This window comes from Melozone crissalis, unplaced genomic scaffold (assembly GCF_028551555.1).
Source record: "Melozone crissalis strain CALT ecotype California unplaced genomic scaffold, PUWL_Pcris_2 ptg000251l_1, whole genome shotgun sequence".
NCBI classification, from domain to species: domain Eukaryota; kingdom Metazoa; phylum Chordata; class Aves; order Passeriformes; family Passerellidae; genus Melozone; species Melozone crissalis.
In genome coordinates, this window is record NW_026536010.1 from 122,349 (window position 1) to 139,097 (window position 16,749).

The 16,749-nt window shown below is 44.2% G+C and overlaps 1 protein-coding gene across 3 annotated transcripts in view; it reads left to right on the top strand.

Annotated features, from left to right (window-relative positions):
- CDC42 (cell division cycle 42) overlaps positions 1 to 14,786 on the top strand; it is a 36,600-nt gene extending 21,814 nt beyond the window's left edge. The window contains exons 3-6 of one of the 3 annotated variants that reach the window (XM_054294466.1): positions 276 to 348; positions 3,225 to 3,334; positions 3,430 to 3,627; positions 7,802 to 8,810. In XM_054294466.1, the coding sequence (XP_054150441.1) occupies positions 276 to 348; positions 3,225 to 3,334; positions 3,430 to 3,627; positions 7,802 to 7,891 (471 nt within the window). In that variant the 3' untranslated portion in view covers positions 7,892 to 8,810. Of the gene's footprint in view, positions 1 to 275; positions 349 to 3,224; positions 3,335 to 3,429; positions 3,628 to 7,801; positions 8,811 to 9,274 lie in introns of those variants that run through there. The other 2 variants (XM_054294465.1, XM_054294464.1) reach the window with 2 other exon arrangements.
- Positions 14,787 to 16,749: the final 1,963 nt, after the last annotated feature.

The window sequence follows — 16,749 nt, forward strand, 5'->3', positions numbered from 1 at the left end:
GTTGTAGGTGTTTTGCTCAGTGGTTTTTACTGTGTGTTATTCAGTGGTGTACCTTGTATGCCTTTGCTTGACTATGTTGTGGAAACAGCTGGAGTATTACTATTACATGTGGAATTGTTCTGTTAATAGTATTAGTGGTAATAGCACTGTAAGCCTGATGGTTCTCTTTTCCTCTAGAGGTGTCTGTTATTCAAATTAGATGTGCTCTGGCAAGGGGGTAGGATGATGGTTTGAGAATCATGTCTCCTTGAAACATGTGTCTCTTTTCTTGCCAGGTTTTCGATAACTATGCTGTAACAGTGATGATTGGAGGAGAGCCTTACACCCTTGGCCTCTTTGATACTGCAGGTGAGAAACCAAGTGCTTTTGTCATTGTACTTGACCAAGATTTACCTGAGGTGATGTTGAACATGAAGACATACAGTTGGGTTTTTTTTGTTGAGATTTTCTTTTAATAGAAGGGGAAAATCTCTTGATTCTGGCAAGACAGAATGACTAATATTAGAACCTCTTAAATGTGTTGTATGCCTCTGCATCCTTAATGTGGATGAAGTCAGGGTGTGGATTTCATAAGCCCTCTCACTGCTTGCTTTTAAAAATTAAAAATCTGCTGGCCTCTTGTTTAAGCTGCATCTCAGTTTTAGGCTGGAGAAATGTGCAATGATGAAACAGCTAAACAAGGCTTTGCATGTGTGAAAAGAAATGGTAGAAACTGGTTCAGCTGCTGGATACTCGTCCCTACCACCTAATAATACTGAAGTGATGTGGCAGCAACTGGTATTGTAAACTCTTCTTCAAAAGAGCCCTTCTGGAGAGCTTAGTCCATAAGCATTCATGTAAAATTGTCTGATAAAATTTAATCTGTTTCCAGCTGTGTTCTTACATGCATCATTAATGTCTAATTTTATTAATGAAACAATCTTGGGTTTCCAGTTAAGCACTATAGGTGTTAAAGGAACTTTCCTTTTTGGCCATCCGGTCACACTTCACCACCTGAGCTGGGACTGAAGCCTGTTCATAGTGGCAGCTCCAGTGATGCAGTGGGGCCTCGCTTGATTCTCAGGGTGCACCACACTCCACAGTCAGACAAGGTCTCCTTACTGCCTCAGCCCCAGATTTCCCATAGATGTCTCAGGCAGCCAGGACCTTAAAATTTAATTGTGGTGCGAAATCAAAATAACAGCTTGAGCTAGTGCCTCTGGGAAGAGATACTGAACAAAGCAAACCGTGGGCTTTTATGCCCCTCACAGCATGTGTTTGAAAGTCTGGGAGCTTCCAGCTGAGTCCTTGGTTCCTGCTGTATCTCTGAATGTGCATCAGCTGGCTGTGCCACAGGTCCCTGGGCCCTTCATTGTGCAGAGGGTCAGTGCCAGCTCCTCTGGAGCTCCTGGGCACCCAGAGCTCAACCTGCAGCTGGCACTGCATCTGTACCTTGAGCTGTCTGTACTGAATGTATTCTTCAGCATGGCTTCACTTAGCTCTCCATGTTCTCCTCCCAAATGTGATTTGTGTTCCCATTATTGTAAGCTCCCTAGTTCATGGATGAGGAGTTAGGTGGAGAAGAGAGACTCTTTCCTGACATATGTTGTGTGGTCTGCTGTAGGGATCTTGGTGGTCCTACAGCAGTTCTAGCATTGCATGGTCCCTGTGTGGGTGATTGTGTTGGTCCTTCTCTGCCTGTTTTCCGGCTGAGGGTTCAGACCTCTGAGAAGTGTTGTGTGTGTAGTTACACACATTTTCTGTTATCAACATGAGCAGTGATCCAGCTAGTAATTTTGAGAAGTTACCAAATTACTTTAATGCATGTAGGTGACTCTGTGCACTTGTGAATGTAAAGGCTTTCTTTCCTGAGCAGGACTGCTGAGGGGAAAGTATGTGTTCTTAATGGTTGCCTGCTTTTTCTAAGTACCAGCCAGCACAGGTGACAAAATTTAAGGATGCATGAAGCCCCTATTACTGGTTCTCAGATTAAAACCCAAGTCTTTGTTTTGAGCGTGTACTTGGAAGATAGACTTTTGGAGTAGTCTGTTAATTGCAACATGTTATTTCAGATTTAGATTAGATGCTAGGAAGAAATTCTTCCCTATGAGGATGATGAGGCCCTGGCACAGGTTGCCCAGAGAAGCTGTGGCTGCCCCTGGGTCCCTGGAAGTGTCCAAGGCCAGATTGACTGGGGCTTGGAGCAACCTGATCCTAGTGGAAGGTGTCCCTGCCCATGGCAGGTGGTTGGAACGAGACGAGCTTCAAGATTCTTTTCACCCCAAACCATGAGACTGTGATTCTGGTCAGTGCTCACTCCTCTCTGTCCAGCCAAGCACAGTAGACAGGACGAGATGTCTAAATTTCCATCTTCAAACTGTAGGTCTTCTCCATTGAGGTGTCCCAGCTGCTGTGTTGACTCCTTCAAGATCTTGTAGGTCTTTGTCCTGTAGGATGAGTGAGACAGCATTAGTTGGAATCTGAGACATCTTAAACAAGTGTCTTGGATTTTGTTACCGGTAAGTGCAGCAGCTTCATTGCCAAATTGGGTTTCTAAAAGTAGTGCCGCTGAATTATGCAGGAGGAGGTTTAAGAATGAAATTTGACAGTCAGGCTGGTGGATCAGTGCTAGTGGTGCCTTGCAGAGACTCCATGCACATAGGGACTCAAAGGGAGGAGGCTGGCTTCTTCCAAAGCACAGCCCATGCTGGGACTTCGGTGAGGTTTTAGGGGAATACTGCTGGGTGGCCTGGTTGCAGTCATGTGTACCAGCAACATTCTCCTCCTCATGCCTGGAGACACTTCAGTGAATCACAACATAAGTCAGAACAAAACTAATTTTTTCTCCCTTCTTGAGAGGAGGGGATTTTTTGCAGGGTAATGAAATTTGATGGCATAATACTTGTAATGAATGGTCACCTATAACTGGAGCGACGTTCTGCAACTGTCCTTCATAACTGAAGAGAGTGTTATGCAGTCCGAGGGGGTTTGATCTCAAAATGTATTGGAGGCTTCCCAGCTTTCCTGTGACTTTCAGCGGCTCACTGTTACATAGCAACTGAATGAATTCTGGATTTGAAACATAGATTTTTCAAATGTTTGAGTTCGCTATGTGCTGGCTATTTGCTTCAGAGTTAGGATTAATCACAGCCATGTTATTGTGATGAAATGTGAATTCTGACTCCCTGTAAAGGGCAGGATTTTGTCGTCTGGGTCTAATACAGTGTTAATTTCCTCCTTTCTAGGTCAGGAAGATTACGATAGATTACGACCCCTCAGCTATCCACAGACAGATGTATTTTTGGTCTGTTTCTCAGTGGTCTCTCCTTCTTCATTTGAAAATGTGAAAGAAAAGGTTGGTTGAACTCTGCATGAAAATGGAGCTGCTGAAGTATGTCAGGAGTTATCTTAGGTAGTTAGTAACAAATGCTGTGTCTCTTCTGTCTTTAGTGGGTACCGGAAATTACTCACCACTGTCCAAAGACTCCTTTTCTGCTTGTTGGGACCCAGATTGATTTAAGAGATGATCCCTCAACAATTGAGAAACTTGCCAAGAACAAGCAGAAGCCCATAACTCCAGAGACTGCTGAAAAGCTGGCCCGGGACCTGAAGGCTGTAAAATATGTGGAATGCTCTGCACTTACGCAGGTAAGGGTTGGTCTTTCACCATTTTTGCTTGCTTTTATTCCATGCTTTTTTTCAGTTCCAGGGAAAAACAACTCAGTGTGGATGTGAAGGGGTGTAAGTTCTGTTTCAGCTATTTACAGTGTAGCTTTCTCTTTGTCATGTTGTTCTAAGGCACAGAGAGTTGGCAGTGGTACAAAGAAAATCAGCCTGTGTGGTTTAGGCCTAATGTGGGTGATGGAGGAGGATGTGCTTACTGTGTTTACTTCTGTGCTGGAGAAAAATAACCGTTGATAACTTAGAAGGTACATTATGGACAATAATTGGGTTGGGACACTGTGTGCACGTCACTGCTGAAACAAGCAGGCAAAGGAAAAAATGCCTCTCGATAAAGTTAATGCTGGTACTTTGCAGACTGGAAACCTTCATAGTTGATAGCTGCCTTCTCTTCCTGTGCAGCTGGTGGTCGGCTGTTTCCTGTGTCCTTCCTTCAGATAGAAGTTCTGTTAAAACAGAAAGTAACAGTTAAATAGTTCTTAAGACAGTTCTTACATCATGTTTATGAATTGTGAATGTGAATCAAATGCCAACTAAAGTAGCTGATTTGAGAGCAAGAAACTCAATTATCTTTTCCCTTTCAGTTAGGAATACTAGAGTGGGAGCCATTTTCTGGCTAGCTGACCTGTTGCCTTGACTTCAGATGCTCTGAGAACTTAATCCTAGGTTCTTACTCTTGCAGAATTGACTATAACACTTTGAACAGCTTCCTTAATGCTGGTCTGTAAAGAATTTGTTAATCTCTGATGTGCATGGAACCAGGGGTGCACAGTATCAAGCTCCTCACTCTTTCCAGTTATGTTGTTCATTGATCTCCTTGAGCACAAAGCTATTACCAAACTTCACAAATCCTGAAGTTCTACTTATCTTGCCCCTTTTTTCCAGATTGCATGTTTACTCTTCAATTTAAAATCCTCACGCTTTTTTTGTAACAAAGATTTGCCTGGGTGTCTCCTGTGAAGGAACTTTGCTGGAGTTGTGCAGGACACTGACCCTGGAGGTGATGTGGTGAGGCATGCTGCTGTTCAACCTGGGAATCCCTGATCAGAAGGTGGTCTTGGCCATGCTTCGTAACTGCCCGCAGGCAAGCTGAGGGCTGTTTATGCTTGAGCTGTAGTTTTTCTTGGGTTTGTTCAGCCCCAAAATACTGTTTTAGATGGTATCTGGCACAGCCTGAATGCTGCTGCTAACTAGGTTGTAGAACCTGCTAATTGGGTAAATACCTGCCAGGGCCTTTGTCCTGTATTGCTCTCTGAGACCCTTTCCTCTGTAGCTTTGGACTTGAGCTTGTGTCTGCTCAAATTGCATGGAATCACTTAGAATTACTACAGCAAGAGTTGATATGACAAAAAATGTTGGTGTTTATCCATTGTTTCTATTTCCCGATAGACTAATCTGTATCTGTTGCAGTGAACAACTTTATGCACTTGGAAGCTCAGCCTGAATTTTCTTCCAGAGTGTTAGTGCTTGTATACCAAGTGATGATTTTAGTGGTCAGGAGTGACCTGGGAGGAGGATTCAGAAGCCTTCTCACCTGGACAACTAGTTGGTTTGCATCTGCTCCATTTTTCTCCCTTTGTTGTTGACTCACCAAACACTTTTTTCCTGGGTCTGTCATCAGTAGCTGGTGAACAGCGTTGTAACTGACCTGCAAAGGGTTGTGTGAAGCTCCTGCAGTGATCTCACTGGCAGCTTGCTGAACACAGAAGGCAGCTTCCCTGGCCTGGAGGGTTATTTTCCTACCTGCAAGGTGATGCTGTAGTAGCTGATTTTAGCTGAAGTGAGACTCAACTGGGTATTCAGTCTCTCTTTGCCTTGGATGCTGTCTGTGTGGTTCACTTCAGCAATGCAGGGTGGTTTTTTTCTTCCCAACTAATCTACAAATTACTTTGACACCACAGTAGCTAATACTCATAGAATCATGGACCTGGCATTATTTGTTTTTGTACTGTGTGAGTCATGAGAGGCTGAGTTTTGAGTTTTTTCTGTAAAGACAGAGTTTCTCCCCAAGTTTGGATAACTGCTCTATTGGAGAGCCAGTTCTATCCCCCTTTCCTCAGATTGTGGAATCCCTTTTTGGGATGAAGGCTTTTTCAGTGTCTGTCTCCAGCCTTTCTTTACAAGATCACCCAGTGCTACTGTGACAAGTAGGTGAGGTTTTGCTGTTAGGAAAGGGTGACTGACAGATTGCAACTACAGTGATTGTTACTTCTGTTACTCTTGGGCATGGATGTCTACACTTTCTGAAGCCCAATCCTAGTACCTCACATCAGAGAGAATGCTGAATTTGATTTCTTTTTCTCCTGATGGTGGATTGCCAGTTTTGACACAGATATATAAAGTGCTTAGCTGTCCATAAACAGAGGAAGCCTGATCTCAGCCTGTTTCCAGTGTAACACAAAAGTCATGATTTTAACAGGCCTGTGTGTCTGTGGTATTGAACACAATTTCTTCCCTTCATGTTGTTACTCGTGGTCATCCAGGCTTTTAACCCTGGTCCATTTTCACAACAATTTTGTCCCAGTCATTTTTTTTATCCTCTTCCCTTTTTTGCTAGGTCCTTCAAAACAAATCCCAAATTCTGCACTGCTGAACAAATTTCTTGCAGGTGATACAAAAATAAGAGGAATCCCTGAATAGGAGAATTTAAGTAAAATTGTTTTCTTAGCTCTTGCCCTGCCTGGGTTCTTAATGTGTTTAACAGTACATAATTGATTTTATGTTGCAGCCTTATTCTCACAGAGAAATTAAATCTAATTACTATTTGGACTTCAGAGGCATTATTTATCGGAAGCTCTTTTGTGAGCATGAGTTGCAACTCACTCAAAGAAAAAGAAAAATTTCTGGGGAGGATGTACAGAATGTAGATCGTGGTTTCCTTAAACTGTTATTCTTTCAAGTATAATCTTGCATGTTATGCGATGGCCTTAAATGCTTCCAGATGGCACTGCCTTAGAGGTCTCCTATGTATGTGCTTTAGTAAAATAAGATTAAAGACCTTCTAAAAGGGATATATCCAGTATAACCTGTAAGGGAAAAACCAGTTACATTTGAATGATCTGAAAAGAAATTAATTTTTGCACAGATTGCAGTTGTTTACAGGATGTAATTGAAGCTTTTCTGTTTGCTTTCAGCTATCATAAAGCAGTTCTCCTGAATTTTTGAAGGGTGCACTCATGACAGTAGATTTAGGCGAGTCCAGTTAGTCTAAACTGAGCCAGGTTTCACTTCTGGTGTGGTGTGTAACCTGGCAGACTTGGGTGGGAGTGGTAACGCCCTGCACTGTTCCTGTTGTGCTTACAGCAAATGCAGCGCATACTTTGTGCTCCGGTGTAACCCCTGCAGAGTCCTGCAGCTCTGTGACTGCTTTTCTGGTGTTGGATCCCAATTGTTGCACTCATAAAGCTGTTCCTGTCTTTCTGTGGTTACACTTGCTTTGGCAACTAAACTGAATAACTGAAATGCACCATTTCCATGCTGGCTCCCAGTGTCAGAGTAGCACTGGTAAGGTATTGCATCACTTCTAAAGACTTGAGAGTTAGTGACTGCCAGTGATGATGGCTTACCAGGGTGGTCCTGCTTCCCTCCCAGAATGTGTGTTCCCAGCCATTTGGAGACCTTCAGTTATTCAGGGGCTGAATTCACAAAGCAGAGGAGTTGTTTGGAGCCTTTGCTCTGGACTTGGGGAGTTGGGAGAAATACTCTGTGCATCTGAGGTCTTCACTTATCCACAGTAGGTGTCGACAAAAGGTTTAACTGACCTTTTGGGTCTCCCTGCTGGGGCAAGCTGCTGTGTGCTTGATTTATTCCCCTGTGAACTCCCTCAGTGTAGTACAGCAGTGGAGCGGAAACCGTCACCATTGGTGTGGCTCCCTGCCCCACGTTCTTGCTGTGTTTGTGCCTCTGCCCTTCTGAGTGTTGATTTTGTCCGACTTGGCCTGTCACTTGTTCTGTCTCTGTCACTGACTTCTGGGTTATCTAAATGAGATGTTCTCCTGGGATCTACTTTGTTTTTTTACAAAGTAAATCTGTTTACTGCCTCTGTGAATTCAGCCTGCTCCTGAATGCTCTTTGTATCTGCTTGTTTTTCTCTAATCCTCTAACCTGGCTGCTGTTTTTTCTCCTCCCCTCTGTCTTGTAGAGAGGTCTGAAGAATGTGTTTGATGAGGCTATCCTAGCTGCCCTCGAGCCTCCGGAAACTCAGCCCAAAAGGAAGTGCTGTATATTCTAAACTTTCTTCTTCCCCTCTTGCTGCTGCTTCCTCTGTCCCACTACTGTAGAAACCCGGTTAAAAATGAGTCAAACCATCTTGATTGAAAGCTGTTGTGCCTGCTTGCCATCTTAGAGCGACCTCTGTATTAGCTCTTGGACTGAAAACAGTACTTGAGATCTTTAGTAAAACATTGTGACTGTGGAACATGAACTGGACTCGCTTAACTCCCTGCTGCTTGGGTTGCCAGGTGTGGCTAGCTTTATAATTCAGGCTGTTGGGGGAAAGGATTTGGTTACACTGTTATTTAAAGAACGACCAAAAAAATGAGAGATGTTTGATCTTCCTGAATCCAACTGGAAGAAACAATGGGTGTGTTTTCCATTTCTGCTTGTGACTCTTAACTGTATTTGCATGAAAAAAGTACCTGAACTGGTGATCTGCAAATGATGATGTAAAGTGAAGGGTTTTCTGGTTCTCCTGTGTGCAGTGAGATGTTTGCTGTTGCTTTGGCTGTCTGTGCTTTAGTGGAGTATCTGTCAGTCCTTGGGGGGAAGGAAATATCAATGTACTTGCTACTGCTTTATGAACTGTTAAAATTATTGCTTTCATTAACATGGTAGAGCTCTTCATTTCAATAATAGATTCTTAAAGCCTGTTACTGTAAGATGTAAAGCTGCTGCTTACTATCGTGCTTCTGATTTTTATTGTTTTAAGGAAAAAATATCGATTGTAGCTTGTCTTTAAATTTTGAAATTAAAAATTGCAGTTGTTTGTATAAATGACTGATGAAACTTTATTCAAGTTGCATTTCCTGGCTCCAGTTTAATCCTCAACAGAGTGTATGATACCCCTCTGTACTCCTCCCAGCTTGACTTCTCTGTTACCATGGCAGCTTTCTGGGCTCTGCCTGGCTGCTTCTAACCCCGAGGTGTTTAGGGCTGGATACCCGACCAGAGCATGTACTGGACAAGGTTATAATTGCATACTTCCCTTGTCTCTCCTCCACTGACACACGGGGGTGTGTTGTCACAGCTGTGCTCCAGGTTAAGTTCTTCCATCCGAATGCAGCACTTTCTACTTTGTTATTAGCACGTGAAATAAAAGTAGCCAGTTAGTCATAAAAGTTGCCTTAAGGAAATTACTCTGGTGCACGTGTTTTGCTACTTGTGAAGCACACTGGTCCATTCTCTGGGGATTAGTTTTCTTGTTCTGAAAATGAGATGCTCTGCTGAGAAACTGCTGAGAGCAGTGGTACAGAGCTTCGCTGGGCAGGCAGGCTTTAGGGATGGCAAATCTCCATGTGTCCTTAGAGGGGTGTGGCTGCCACTTGGCTTTCTGGGGTTTTGTATGTGTGAAAAATCAAAAATGAAACTGCCCCTCTCTCTCTTTGCCCCTTTTCAGAAAGGCCTAAAGAATGTATTTGACGAAGCGATATTGGCTGCCCTGGAGCCCCCGGAGCCGAAGAAGACTCGCAGGTGTGTGCTGCTATGAACGTCCCTCCACAGCCCCTTCTGCAAAGCTGGTGTTTGATGTCATACTAAAAGCAATGTTAAAATCAAACTAAAGATAAAATTTTAAAATTTGTTTTTGCAATAATGACAAATTCCCTGCACTCCCATCTCCCCCACACGATACCTGTGTGAGATGAGAATGTTAGTGTTTATTCCCCAGTGCCCCCTCAATTCACTTAAACTAGTTAATTTTGAGTAATTATGTATTATCGGAAGACACTGATCATTACTAGTTTTTTTTATTTTGTTTATTGTTTCTAATTTTTTTTTTGTTTAACATCAAGGCATGCTCAATGACTTTTTCTATAACAGACTAATTTTAGGCTGTTTAACTGAAGTCTTGCCCCTTACGCTGGTGTGGCAAGACTTGGTTCTGGTTTCTAGACCTTGTAGGGCTGTTCTGCAGCCAGCCAGCAGCCTGGGTATGAGCAGACTTTAGTCAGGAAAGCAAAATGTCCCAAGCTGGTGCTCCTCTAAGAAGGATTGTAGAAAATACATCTTCTCTGAAGTTGCCTTGTATCTTTTTGCCCTGGCTTTTTAACTGTGCAAGTAATAAATTTATACCCCATCCTCTAAGTTACGAAGCCTTAGGAACAGGAGAATGATTTTCTCTGGATGCACCATCAGACTTGAGACTAACTTGCCGGTCTCTTCCTTAATCTTTGCCATCACATTCTTTTGGCTCGTGCTGAAGAAATAACTGCCCCATTGGAAGTACGCCTAGCTGGGTCAGTTGGCTTTTATTGAATCTACCTTCTGGCAATCCTTAATTATTAGAGAAATGCTTGCAATGACCAGCACATACACGGCTGCTTGGACACCCTAAAGGGACCTGGGATGTGCTACAATGGGTTTTGGAGCTGGCTCTGATGGTGCATCTCTTGCTGGATGGCTTGGCATCCTTCAGGGAGAGGTGGAAAGATAGACCTGTGTCAGTTGAAAAGAAGTGCAGGGAGGGGCTTCTGGTGTTTGGTGTGACACCATATTGGGACCAGTTGAGGGAACCCCTTTTTCTGCATTTCGCTCATGAGTAACCTTGAACCTGTAAGAGGGGCTCCAACCCCTGAGGATCATGTGCAGTGTCTCTACATAGACCATCTGGAGTATCATAAGGATTTTACCAAAAATATATTTTGGTTTGCAAATTCAAAAAATTTTAAAACTTAGGGAATCTTCTTTATCTTCCACAATTTAAATTTCTTGTAGACTCATTAGTGTTGAACCAATGCTTTTTCATGTCTAAGTTCTTTGTATATGCATTCTTTTCAGATGTATTAAAGTATCTTCACAAGCCTGCCTGAGGGTAGTTATTTCCTTTGCCTTTCTTCTGAGTGTGAAGGACTTGTAAATATGGCTTTTATCCTTTGTGAGTCCCCCTTTCCTTCTTGTGAGCTAGCCTTTCCTTAATGTTTAATCCTTGTCAGTCTGCTTCTGGCCTCAGTCCTGTCAAAATCGCTCTGATCTTTAATGCAGCATCTTTCCTGTCAGACCCCATGAAGAAGAGGGTTTGGTAGTTCTTAAACAAAGAAATAGTCAGTGTGCATGTTCCCAAATAGTAAAAGCTGTCTTTTGGGGCTTATTGGGTTCCAAAATCTCTTCTGTCAAGAAATTTCCTGTTGTTCCCTGCTCATGGGCAGATAGCAGAAAGCCTAAAGGGACAAATGATGTCATACCTATCCCAAAACTGCACGCACTTCATCACACCTTTTTGTTCATGCTTGAGAAGAATAGTGAAGTCTTAACACTGTTCATAATAACTTGTATTTATTATTAAATCACATTAGGAAGAACCTCACTTTTCTTTTAAGAAGCTGATTTTTGGGCACTCTAATCCTGAATCTTAGTGTAAAATGTGTGGTTTTTCATTTTTCATAGTGATTAGTGCTGCTGTTCAACTTTGCAATTCAGTTTTAATTGCTGCCTTCTGTGGGGAGATTTGGCTGGAACTCTGGGCTTCCTGGAGAAGGTTATGCTGGTATGTGTTGGTGGCTGTTCTTACAGCTTCTTCACCTTCTAACAGCTAATCCTAATTCCTGTGTCTAAAGCCAGCAGCAAGACCAAGGGATTGCCTGCAGGAAACTGCCTTTGGAGTGGAGGGAGAACCCTCATGACTTCTTCAGGGTTACCCTGTCAAGGCTTTTCTGTCTTGGATATGTTCTTAAGTGGTCCCTCTGCATACATCTTCATGGCAGTGATCTGTGCCAGCCCTTTTGGCCAAGCAATCAAGTCTGTTCTGTTGAATCAAGGCCACAAAGTTAAACTTCACTCTGGAGGGAATCCAGGAAATGCTAGATGGAAAAACATACTTTTCAAGGAGTGATGCTGTTTCCTTCTTCCTAGTGTTCATTAGCTTTGCAGAAGTCTGATAGCTCCCTGGATCTGCTAGGATATAGCTGTCCCAGGCCTATGACTGGTTAAACAAGCTCAAACAGCTCTCATGCCGTTTCACACTCTGCCTGGTTTTTTCTGGAGTGTGGTGGAGAGGTTTGTCTGAGGCTAGATGTGTGAGATGTGCTCTCTCTTGCCAGGTTCTTGAATGAGCTCTGTGGTGACTGTCTCCCTTCCCGTATAAAAGCATGAAAAGCTGTCAAAAGCAGGCAAATCCACCACTTGCTTCCCCTTCTGGAACTGCCACTTTCAGCTACTGGGTTTGAGAGCACAGGGCTTGGAGGCAGGTGGGAATATGTGGCACATTTTTTGTCCTAGAATGGCAAACCAGTCTGTAGTGTGAGCTGGGATTTTCTCATGTTACTGACACAGGATTTGCCTCTGCAGATATACTTGTGGCTAATGGCTCTTGTCCTCTCACCCGTGAGGGCTGCTGAGGTACCTGCAGCAGCTCATGCGTACAAATAGGACAGGAGGTTTTGACTGGCTGCTTAACCAGCTGCCACATAAAATCCCAGAATCCCAAACTGGTGTGGGTTGGAAGGGACTTGAAAGCCCATCTCTTTCCACCCCCTCTCATGGGCAGGGACACCTTCTACTAGACTTGGTAGCTCCAAGTCCTGTACAGTTTGGCCCTACATGTGCTAATGGGGTCCTGTGTAAAGGGCCAAACATCTCTGATGGGAAGATGCCTGAGAATTGTATCAGGCTTGGGCTGAGGGTTACATGGAGGCTGAAGAGCAGCTTTGTGTTTTATTGGCCGAGACACTCCAATTTCTTATTAAATTTTTTGGGTTATTCGTATAAGTCTTTTACTAAACAGCCACTTCTTCCTGCAGAAGGATTAAGTTTGTGATTTGAGGGTTTTGGTTGGCTCTCATTGTGAGCTACTAGTTCCTAATCGGGTTCTTGCTTCTGTTGGCTACTCAAAACAAGTGGCACTTGATCAGCTGGTTGTTGTCTCTGAAGCAGGAATCATCTCTTTTCTCTGTCTGGGCTGTGTGTTCCCACACGTCCTTCACATCAGTTCCATCAGCTCCTGTACAGGGACACAGTTACATTCATTGCATGGAGATCTGACATCTTGCACAATATTTTCTTGATGAACTAGTGGACCCTGTTTTTCAGGGTCAAGCTGATACCAAAAAGAGTGCAAGGTAGGAGAGCAAATCTGCTGTAGAGGGTTAGGGAGTAGATGGGAGCATGCCCACAGTGTGACCACTACAGCTGTGTCAGGTAAACTCCTGTGTGCTGTGGTGACAAACAGCATGAATCAGTTTGTTTTCCCACTGTGCTGTTGTCAGTGGAGTTGACGTATGGAAATCGAGGACTAAACACGGAAGTAGTTAATGTGGAGAAAAACCTTGCCTCTTGTAGGGGACATACTTGCACCTGAAATCCAAACCAAGACACTGGACTCCAAGGTTGATTACTGTTGGGAAGAGTGCTCCAGGGCAGCAGTTGCTTTCCTGAGCAGAAGATAATTTTAAGCATACCCTAAGCTTAGTCCCTCCCTTGCTGATTTAGATGGTATATGGAAATTTTCCACTATATATAAAGATGATTCAGCTAATCTTGCTGTTCCTGTACCTTTTGGTGCAGACATAGCGTCTGCATGGCTGCTGTAATGCTGACTGGTGCTAAGATTGTATTAAACTAGTGGCCATTTTTTCTCTCCAAGCTTTCCTGTGCTCTACTATCATGTTGGAGTCTTGAGCCTTTTCTTGCTCTCCCTTGCCTGTTTCCCTGTGGGGCAATGGGAAACTGTTATGCCATGGAAGAAATGGTACTGTTGAGCATCAGATGCAGTGAGGGTCATCTTTACTGAGGTGTTTGGGAGATCAGTGAGACAGGCTGAGCTCTGCAACTTTCCCAGAAGGCAGCTTCTTTGATCAGCTGTGTTCTTCACTCCTCTCCTGTCTCTCTTTCCCAGTAATGTGCTGGGCATTATACATAGTGTGGCCCTAATTAAAATATGGGGAGGGTATCAGGTAAGGAGAGATGGGCATATTTGATAGGACCTCTGAGAGAAGAGCTTTCAGGAGCAATGGCATCTTCCCCAACACAACTCAGTCACCCAGGCTTCTGAGCAGTTAGTTTCATGGCATTACATAAACCTGTCATGCAGCCCCAGTTAGCTGTTGACTGTGGCCTTGAAGGCTTTCCGAGGATTGTGTTAGTTCATCTGGCCTGGGATGGTTGTTCCCTTTTGTGCTTCACTGTCTCTGCCTTGATTATGTGTCTGCCCTTCCTGTCGTAAGGGGTTCTCAAAAAGGAGATTTGATCTTAGAATGCAGCTGTGAAGCTCCTTTAGTGTTACATTAGATTGATGTACAAATCTCCTGAGTTTTCTGTCCTTTATGTGCTCTGTTTCACATCCTAGAGTGGTTTTGGAGTGTGGTATTGAGATTTGCACTAGGTGAAATGTAAGTGGATATTGCCATTCAGAATGGCAATTTGGGTCATTGGGCCCTGACTGGAGGGAGTTTGAAGGGCTCCCAAAATCTCAGTTTTGCTTTTGGGTTGGTTTTGCTTGGTGGATCTGTTCCTGTTGCCTCTGCTGCTTGCTGCTGCTGAAGCTAAAAACAGACCAATGATTCTCTCATGTTTCCAAGAGACAGCAGTGTCCTCTGGTACTTTGCCACCATCTAGGTCTCGATTTGCAGATGGCAGCAGCTGCCTCCTTTTAAAACCAGAGTCTGAGTGGTACTTGCAAAAGCATTGTCGCACTGACCTGACCCAACCTTCCTGCTGCCTTATCTTGTGTTAACCAGCCTTCTCACTCTTCCTGTCCAACTCTTCCATGGGGTGCTTCTGGGGTGCTGTGCTTGGAAGGTGTCTTACTTTGCTTCCCCTGGCTGCCCACACTCTGCATCCTCTGAAGAATATTCCTCAGTATTGTTGCTCTTTAAAAAGGTCAAGCATGACAGAGGAAATTACTGCTTCAAAAACTGCAAAGAATAATCCTGAACTGATTAAACTATAAATAAACAAGTTCTAGCTACTGAAATGCACTCGTGAATTTCTGCTAGTTTTGTCACCTTGGTCCCAGTGGTGATCTGTCCCTTTCATGGACTGAATCAGTTCCTGAAATTGAGCCTGGAATAAAGCAACCATGATCTGGGAGTTGGCTGGAGCTCTCTGTGAACTTCTGCCCTAAATGACTTGTCCAGGATTGCACAAGAACCTGGCAGCATTGGTTCGGGCTGGAGCTCAACAACAAGGTTATTTTAGCTAGAGATCCTGCTGCCCTGCCACAAACACACCAGCAAGTCCAGAGCTCCTCCCTCTTTTTCCTTTGGAAGCTGGTGCTGACTGACCAATTCCTCGGTACAGTAAGGTGAGATGAAAATACAGCTTATCATGGGCTTAGGAAAAAAGCCCCTGAATGCAAAATAAATTGACTGTAGAAGAGATGGAGGAGCTTGGATGAGGGGCACGGGAAATCTGATCTACATCTGGACTTCTGTCTGTGTATTTTTTTTCAACCCATCCTGATGCTGCTACCCTCTGCTTACTGCTCAGCTTCAGAAGAGTAAGCAAGGGGGTATATTTATCGTATCACCCCCTAATGCAGTGGTCCCTGGAAGTTAGTAATTTTTTTAAGTTATGGCAGGGAGGTTTTTGGCTTGAATTGTTAATGTGAGCCCTGTGAGCTAAGGACCAGCTGAACACGGGCCCTGTGCAATGTGTTCTGTCAGGTTCCTGGCACCTGGCAGAGTGCTTCCCTGAGGCATGGATGGGAGGGCAGCTCCTGGCCCCTGGAGGGCAGTGTGTGTGCTGGGCCCTTGTCAGTTCCTGTGGTGCAGTAGCTGGGCAAGGGGAATGCTCAGCGTGGAACTTTGCACCTTGTGTGCTTGTCTGTGGTGCGTTTCCAGCTGCCCTCTGGTGGTTTGCCACAGAAGGGCTGAGATTGGAACTTGGCCCCAGTTCCTGGCGTCGCATGCTCGTGAGAGCCTCCGCGGCCAATGGGACCTTGCGGAGCTGAGTGACCCTTGGAGCGGGAGCCTGCAGGAGGGGACACGGCAGGCTCGGCTCATGCAGCCATCCAGGCCTCCTGGGTGACCTGCAGTGATGCCTGGGTCACAGCTGCTAATAAAGCCTGATGAGGTGCTAGACGAATCGACTATAAGGATCATACAAGTTGGTTCCTGCATGGGAGTTGGCCTCATGTTCCAAGGTGAGGGGATGGAGTTCTGGAGCAGGAAAACGAAGACTAAAGTCTCTACGGGGGAGACGTCTCCATGGGCTCTGGTGAGAAATGGGGTGAGCTCTGACAGATTTGCCATCACCTTTAATCTTGCCATCAGTATTAGTGCTGGAATAAACTACATAAAATTAAACTAGATATATACTGAGTTCCTGACCTTTCGTCTTAATGTGTGTGTGAAAATACTTCTGTTAGTTTTGAATTTCCAGCTCTTGCTTGGTTTTGGGAAGCGTATGTGCATCTGCTCACCTCCCCATATAGTGGATATTTTTGCCCCCGACGAAGGAGGAATGATGAGGAAGACTCCATCTTATCAGAAGGCTAATTAATTACTTTATTATACTATATAATTCTATACTATGTTATATTACATTGAAACTGAATCTGCCAAGCACTCAACTGCACTCCAACTGCACAGCATCTCGTGACTGTCAGCTCGTAGTCCCGGCACGCACACACGCTTGGCCCTGATAGGCGAAGAAACAAAACACTGTCCCTTTGGGAAACAGTCTCCATATTGCATTCTACTTTTGCACAAACACAGGCACAGCAAATGAGATAAGAATTGTTTTTCCTTTCTCTGAGGTTCAGAGAATGTGAAACCCAGAAATATTCTTGGGAAGAATTGTGCCTCACTTTTCTCTGTGAAGAGAAATGTGGTGACACCCCTGTGCCTCTTTGTGCTGCAACTCTCAGCCTGAAGTGGCTGTGTAAATGGTGTTTTCAGTGCATGAGGGAGAAGCCTAAACTCCATAATACAAGAGCTG